General features: G+C 35.2%; 1 protein-coding gene and 1 non-coding gene across 2 annotated transcripts; one reads left to right on the plus strand and one right to left on the minus strand.

Moving 5' to 3' along the window:
* Positions 1-2,572: 2,572 nt before the first annotated feature.
* Positions 2,573-5,785, plus strand: LOC142179436 (3-hydroxy-3-methylglutaryl-coenzyme A reductase-like). The gene is made up of 4 exons (XM_075249429.1): positions 2,573-3,750; positions 3,844-4,025; positions 4,502-4,848; positions 5,052-5,785. Exons 1-4 carry the CDS (start codon positions 2,708-2,710, stop codon positions 5,292-5,294), a joined length of 1,815 nt encoding a protein of 604 aa, XP_075105530.1. The 5' UTR covers positions 2,573-2,707; the 3' UTR covers positions 5,295-5,785.
* Positions 5,786-7,640: 1,855 nt separating this feature from the next.
* Positions 7,641-7,712, minus strand: TRNAK-UUU (transfer RNA lysine (anticodon UUU)). Its single transcript has one exon. It is a non-coding gene; the product is annotated as a tRNA-Lys (tRNA).
* Positions 7,713-8,582: the final 870 nt, after the last annotated feature.

The raw sequence follows: 8,582 nt of genomic DNA on the forward strand, positions 1-8,582 counted from the left end.
ATTAGCAACGAATTTTCTGTTTAGCAACAGATATTGTCCGTCGCTAAAACCTAATTTTTTTTAATAGTGACCTCACCTAAAATTTATTAAAGGAAAAATTATTTTTTTAATATCAGAATTGGAACAGAGACCTCTGATTAAGTGCAAAAAGATCGTGTCCACTAATTCAAAACATTGATCTATTGTGGGAGCGCAAACTTAACTATTTTCCAATATTGCCCCAATAAAAATGAGAAAACTGCATTTAAATAATTTTTCACTATTTTTTTCCCTTTAATACGTATTACATAGTTTATATTGGGATATATAAATTGACTATCAAACACCAAATTGCAGATCAACGTGATAAAATCAAAAGTCAAGTCTGTTCAACTTTCACAAATTAATTAAAAATAAGGGTGGGAATATAATGCTAAAAGAAAAACAAGGACAGGTACATTGGATTTTTGCTTAATAATAATTCAACTTTTCTCAAAGTAGGGCGCCAAGATACCTCTTCTGTTCTTTTCAATTGCTCTCCTATTTGGACTAATGTATACTCATGAGAAAACTTGTGTACGCCTTCAGGACTTCAGATATACCTATGCTACCCTATTTGGATATATATATCATATTCCAATAAATGTACCCATCATGCTCTCTCTCTCTCTCTCTCTCTCTCTCTCTCTCTCTATATATATATATATATATATATATATATATATATATATATATATATATATATATATATATATATCATATTCCAATAAATGTACCCATCATGCTCTAGCTATATTTTTATAGAGTTCAGTTTTAATATATTCACGGTGTAAATTATTCACTATGCTATTAGAAGACCTAAAAAATAATTATAAATTTAAGTTAATAATAAGTGGAGCTAATAATTAGAAAAACAAGTCTGAGAATCTGTTACAACAAATGAAATTACACTAGCAGTATATAAATTCTTTATATTGTCAGTGTATATTAATATTTGCATTTAAATAGTTTTGAATTTTTTTAAGAAAATAGTTTCGAAAACAAGTTAAGTTTGCTAGTTTCTAAAAAATGTTTTTTTAAACAATTTTATAATATTTAAAAGTAAAAGTTAAAGAGATAAATTCACTATTTTGTAATTCCTCGATCTATTTTATTTGATTTTTTTTGCAATTGTTAGTCTGCTTAGAAAGCATGATATATACCTATTTATAATTTAAAAAAATTTAATCTTAATTTTTTTTATTTATTTTTAGTGACATGCTTTTGTTTTTTATATTACCATAAAATATCATGACACATTTAATTTCTCTTTGATATGTGCAATTTTTTTTATCTCTCTTAAAATAGAAAAAACCGCAGTACAAAATAAAACCAAGGTAGTAATAATTATCGCTCTATCTCTCTTAATATTGTTCTCATTACGATTCAACTTATATAGACAAATAATTAAACTTGTTTACACTTGTCAGTGAATTTTTACCTATTACATAACATGTTATTTATCTTATTTTCTAGTTTACTAAATTAAACATATTATAGACACTTATACGTTATTGTATATATTTTTAACCTAATGATACGAAATATTATAGTGTTAGTGTATAAAAGCTAAAATTTTCTCAGTGTGTGAAATTATAGCTCGTGTACTATAGTTCAAATTTAAATTCTGAATATAATAGTGGGGTATCTCACGATATCTCCCGAGGTAGGATATTTCATGGGATTAGTTATTCCACCTTTTATATGTGATAATTCTTGCTTGGATGGTTGTTACGTATCGTTTCATAATGTATCATATTGTATTGTATTGTATTGTATTGTATTGTATTGTATTGTATTGTATTGTATTGTATTGTATTGTATTGTATTGTACTGTATCGTTTGATTAATACAATATTTGGTTAGAATATATCATTTGCCATCGTTTTATGATATAATGCATTGTCAATATGAAGAATAAACTTGCAATATTATAAAGAAAAATTATGCTACATAGTAGAATTAATATATAAAAAAGGTATGGTAAAGGATAAACAAAAATTATTTAATAATAATGAAGGGCAAGATAAGAGAAAAAGACAAGGTAACGACGCGGCCACACCAAATCGGTCGTTACATAAAGTGACAGATTTTGTCGTTACGTAACAACGGATTTAACGATACGATATAATAAATTTAAGTAACAATCAAAACAAACATTGTATTTAAAGTAACAATACGATACAGTAACAACCACCCAAACAAGCTGTTAGCGTAAAAGTTGTTCCGATATTAGCTAATACTTCAAACCAAACATGTCCCAAACTTTATCTCAAGATTATTATCTTATCACATATTTACCAAACAATCCTTACATCTCTACCCAAACACATAAGTCAACTTGACTATATAAAACTGTTTTTAAAAAAGAAGTATTTTTTTTCTTAAATATAATTTCACCAAAGTATAATTGATCACCTTAGAAGATAATTCAAATTTAAAGACATTTTTTTAATGTTTGAAACCTAAAGAGAAAGGAGGGGGAAGCACCCGGTACGTGTGGCCCAAAAGTCCAGCGCGGCAACCGGTTTTCTCTATAAATACATTTCCTACTTCTTCGCTTTTCCTCACATTCATTCCTCCATCACTCAAACAATACTTCTCAAATCACACACAACAATCCCACAGTTCCCCTCTTCCTCTTTTCTCTCCCTTCACTTCCCGGCCGGCGGCAATCTTACCGGTGAAAATGGACGTTCGCCGGAGATCTGAGAAGCCTGCATATCCAACCAAAGAATTTGCCGCCGGCGAAAAACCTCTCAAACCCCACAAACAACAACAAGAACAGGACAACTCCCTTCTCATTGCCTCCGATGCCCTCCCACTCCCTTTGTACCTCACAAATGGGTTGTTTTTCACCATGTTTTTCTCCGTTATGTATTATCTTCTCAGCAGGTGGCGTGAGAAAATCAGGAACTCCACTCCTCTCCACGTGGTTACTTTTTCTGAATTAGTTGCCATTGCTTCATTGATTGCTTCCGTGATTTATCTTCTGGGGTTCTTCGGGATCGGGTTTGTTCAGTCGTTCGTTTCCAGGGATAATAATGATGAATGTTGGGATGTTGAGGATGAAAACGATGAGCAATTTCTCTTGGAAGAAGATAGTCGTCGTGGACCTGCAACTACTCTTGGCTGCACTGCTGTTCCACCACCACCTGCTCTACAAATTGTCCCAATGGTACCACCGCAATCTTCCAAGGTCGCAGCTATGTCCGAAAAACCTGCGCCCTTGGTTACACCAGCAGCGTCTGAGGAAGACGAGGAGATCATTAAATCCGTGGTGCAGGGGAAAATGCCGTCGTACTCTTTGGAATCGAAACTCGGTGATTGTAAGAGAGCTGCTTCCATTCGTAAAGAGGCGTTGCAGAGGATTACGGGGAAGTCTCTAGAAGGGCTCCCTCTGGAGGGATTTGATTATGAATCCATTCTTGGGCAGTGCTGTGAGATGCCAATCGGTTACGTGCAGATACCCGTTGGAATAGCCGGGCCGTTGTTGCTCGACGGGAGAGAGTATTCGGTACCAATGGCAACCACTGAAGGATGTTTAGTGGCTAGCACCAACAGGGGTTGCAAGGCTATCTATGCTTCTGGCGGTGCCACTAGCGTGTTGCTCCGCGATGGGATGACCAGAGCACCTTGTGTCAGGTTTGGCACTGCCAAAAGGGCGGCGGAGTTGAAGTTCTTTGTTGAAGATCCTGTCAAATTTGAGACACTTGCTGCTGTTTTCAACCAGTGAGTGCATGCTGTTTACTATATTTCTCAGTGTGCATTTGAATATTGTGTTGTATGATTATGTAATATTTGCGTTTGAATTGGATATTGCAGGTCAAGCAGATTTGCCAGATTACAAAGGATTCAATGCGCAATTGCGGGAAAGAATCTATACATGAGATTTGTGTGTAGCACTGGTGATGCAATGGGAATGAACATGGTGTCAAAAGGTGTACAAAATGTTCTTGATTACCTCCAGAATGAATATCCCGACATGGATGTCATCGGCATATCTGGTATTCCACCTACCATTTAGTTTTTCATTAAAGATGTCCCACGTATTTTACACCCACTGCTAGCTTAATTATATCTTTTCATATGATTATAGTAAATTAAATCCATGAAAAAAGCTGTATATTCACTGCATGAAACACGTGTTCCACTTTATTTTTCTGCTGTGTATGGTCTCTGTTAAATGCTAATGGAATTTATCTGGTTCTTGTGAATGTGTGTTTCGCACGGGTGGAAAATGTTTTCTTATCTAGCGTTTGGTTTCTTGAATTGTAGTAAATATTCTCTCCGAAGAAAATGTTTTTTTCTTTCTGAAAAACATTTTCCACCAAAAAGGAAAAATAATGTTTCCATACAGGTTAAAAACTTGACATTATTGTGATCTTTAATACCTAAGAATATCACGAAAATATTTTACCCGCTTTTGTTCCCACCGAAATGGAGATGTTTGTCTAATTGAAGTTATCTATAACTGTGACAGGGAACTTTTGCTCGGACAAGAAGCCAGCAGCAGTTAACTGGATTGAGGGGAGAGGAAAGTCTGTAGTTTGTGAGGCAATTATCACGGAAGAGGTGGTGAAGAAAGTTCTTAAAACTGAGGTTGCTGCTCTTGTGGAGCTGAACATGCTTAAAAATCTTACTGGCTCTGCGATGGCTGGTGCACTTGGTGGTTTCAATGCCCACGCCAGCAATATCGTCTCAGCTGTGTATATAGCAACTGGTCAGGACCCAGCTCAGAACATAGAGAGCTCTCATTGTATCACTATGATGGAGGCTGTAAATGATGGCAAGGACCTCCATGTTTCTGTTACAATGCCTTCCATTGAGGTATGTGATTAATATTTTCTTAATACAAATTTCTGATTCTGTTTTCGTCCTTCTTTCTAAATCATCAAAACTAATGAGTTTTATGCAAAAGAGAAAACATTACATAGGTCCATACATGTGAACAGTCCTCAGTTCAATTTAAAGTGTTTCTCTGGAATCTTTCAATTTCTTGTTATATTTATTGTGTATTTAATGGGATACAGGTTGGTACTGTTGGAGGTGGAACTCAGCTTGCTTCTCAGTCAGCTTGCTTGAACTTATTGGGAGTGAAAGGTGCCAACAGAGAGGTACCAGGGTCAAATGCAAGACTCTTGGCCACAATAGTTGCTGGTTCTGTTCTTGCTGGGGAGTTATCCCTCATGTCAGCTATCTCAGCTGGGCAGCTGGTTAAGAGCCACATGAAATACAATAGATCTACCAAAGATGTCACAAAGGCATCCTCCTAATGAGGGGAAGACAATCCAATTCCCCACCTTGTATTTGAAGCTGTACACCGGTGCTCCAACAAGTAGCTTCCACTTAAGAATGATCAAGAGTAGTAATAAATAAAATTTACAAAGCAAAACCTATAATAGAAGTCAGAAGACAAATAACGCCAACTTCTTATTTTTGGTGAAGTCATGTGAAGGTGGTAGGGTCTCTTTTCCTCATAGTTAGGGTAAAGAAACCTGAAAATGTATTGTGAAGATCCGCTGGGGGAAGTTAGCTGGGCTGTCTGTTGTCTCAGTGATTCTTGATGCCATTTGTTAGCTGCCAACACTTGGTATCTTTCAATGTGCCATAGGGGGAATATCCTTTTCATTTCTGTTGTATTGTTCTTTTCGTTTGTCAATTTGTCATTTGTTTGTAATTTCTGCTGGGGTTGTCTGGGTCTGATCAGCAAGTGTGATCTTGTATATGAAAATAAATTTCTTTTATTCAAATGAACTGTTGTGGCTCTGTTGAAGTGTTTGTTCATGCACGGATGCACCCATTTACTTAAAACTTATTTTCTGCAGCATACATGTATGTGCTTAAAGGCGTTCGGAATACATAGATCTCAAGATGACTAGTATCTAATTAACTTAAACCATTTTTATTAAGGGTTGTAGATCAAGATTAACACAACATTGGCCAACTAAGGATGAACGAAAAGTTCATTTGTGCTACTTGTCTATATCTACATTCATTGTCAAAGTTGAATGTGGAACTTAATTTGCAAATGCACAGAATAGGGAACTTTTACTCTTGAGATGAACTAATGACATGTCTATTGGGCTGAAGTGCTAATCTGTCTAGAGAATATATACCAATTTACAGCAAATACAACAACCTAATAGAGAGGAAGATGATGATCTTCTATAGCTTAACATGAATGACACATAGAGCATACTATTTTCTGTTTATTCTCAACGATGGAAGTCATAAGATTAAACTTGTAATTAATAGTCATGTTATTTTATAGTTAGCTCCTTTAATAGCCATGTCAGCACGGGGTGTCTGCGAGACACACTTATGCCAACAAGAGGTGTTTATCTAGTCACTTGGATAGTTAAAGTGTTTAACTAAAGGTTGGTGCCAAGTTTAAAGGGTTATCCAAATATTTGGCCTTCCTGTATTTTCTTAACGATTGAAGTCAGAAGATTAAACTTATAATAGTCATGATATTTATATGTCGTCTAGCAAATCCAATTCATCTTTGGTCTTCCATAAGAGGAAGCTGAATTATATTTTGACGGAATCCTCTATAGGTTATAAGTTACTATTATGTAATATACTTTGACGTAATGGATTGTGATATATATGCCTCTGCATGCAGAATATGAATAGTAGGCTTGTGGCCTTAATTTGGTTTGTCAAGAGTTGCAATTCACCGAACTTTTCCCCCGAATATGAATTTGATGTTACTGATTGTCAGACATGATTGAACTCTAACATTTAATATGGTCTTCCCCATAGTAAATTGCCTATCATTTTGCCAATCCAACTAGTATTATAAAGGGAACACCACGCCTACAGGCTCGACCGAATTGAGCTACTCAAATCTCAAGTTACAAAGAGGTAGATTCTCAGATTTAAATAGCAGTGGCTACCATTGCTGAAGTCCGTAGCCTCGCACCTTTAGTTTCATTTCACTGGCTAATTGTTTCACCAAGTCTTGGTCATGTATGCTATTCAAGAAAGTTATCCGTTTATTTTAATCTACCAAGAAACAATACCAACGAACTACATTGCTTGTTACGTACGTAGACTCGGACTTCTGTACGTACTTATATGGAAGTTGGAACATGACAAGCAGGTGTACATGTCGAAAATCTAGGGAAGTATATGTATTTTGATGTTTGGATTTTGTCCTAAAAGATGTACTGAATCAGTAAATTATTAAAATCTTGGAAAGATAGTCAAGATAAGCTTTGGTTACTGTCTTTCGAGGAAATGAGAAAATAGGGAATGTAAGGTGGTAGGGCATCCAATTTGGAATAAATGTCTCTGAAGATTCAATTCAAAATATGAAATGACGCATGTAGCCAAATATTAGGCAGACAATAATCACTTTATGACAAAGAAGTAGGCTAGCATTCCACTTTGTTTGTAGTGCCGGTTGCTGAATTTGACTTGAAGATTAGAGCCAAATTTGCAACAAATGCTGAATTATTGGCGGAAAATTTCGATCTGCCACCACCCTTGATTATTATTATTTGGTTCAATTCCGATAAGCGTCTCTACGTCTGCAGATTTATTTATTTTTCAAAAGATAATCACACTACTTATCAGAGACAGAGAAACACAATACGTAAAAGGACAGTAGAATGCGCCGTCTGTGGGGATCGAACCCACGACCACGTGGTTAAAAGCCACGCGCTCTACCGCTGAGCTAAGACGGCGTACGAAATCCATTTTGTCCTTTTGGACATACATACTTCCATAAGAAGGACTGAAGATCTTTTCTCCTATCATATTCCTGCCAAATTTCTCTCGGAAAAAAACCCAATTAGTCAATATTTAGAAAAGAATTCAGAAACTTAGCAGGAGTAAGTAATTAATAAAATTGTCAGCTAATTAACTACTCCCTCCGGTCCACAATAAGTGGCCAATTTGCTTTGGGTACACATATTAAGGAAATACTAAATTCTAGACAAAAATAGATAGTGTGAATAAACTACCCTTAATTAAATGTTGCAGCATAATTTAATATGAGGAGTAAAAGACTTTTTAGGGATACGTATATAAGGGTAATTTTGGAAAAATAAATCAAATTTTTTCTTGATTATATAAATTAATACTTATTTTGGATCAAAATAAAAAAATAAATTGATCACTTATTATGGATCGGAGGGAATAAAACATAATCAATTAATTAATGGACCTCTCAATCCTTTCCATGTTCCGTTGCTTATTCTTAGTGGAGTCCCAAAAATGCTAAAAGGTAATTAATGCGATAAGTTACTGCATTTTGCTGATTTATAGGGATAAAGATTGCACAACCTTTAGACCACATTATTCTTCATTTCCTATTGCCTTTTTATATTTTACTACTTTTTCTTTTTGGTTTTTCCCTTTTAATTTATCCTTTTTAAATGAACAACAACAACAACAACAACGACCCAGTATAATTCCATAAGTGGGGTCTGGGGAGGGTAATATGTACGCAGACCTTACCCCTACCCCGAAGGGTAGAGAGACTGTTTCCAGGAGACCCTCGGCTCAAGAAAGTAACAAGAGACGATATATTAGTACCATAAAAACGCATAATA

This window comes from Nicotiana tabacum, chromosome 3, assembly GCF_000715075.1.
Source record: "Nicotiana tabacum cultivar K326 chromosome 3, ASM71507v2, whole genome shotgun sequence".
NCBI lineage: Eukaryota > Viridiplantae > Streptophyta > Magnoliopsida > Solanales > Solanaceae > Nicotiana > Nicotiana tabacum.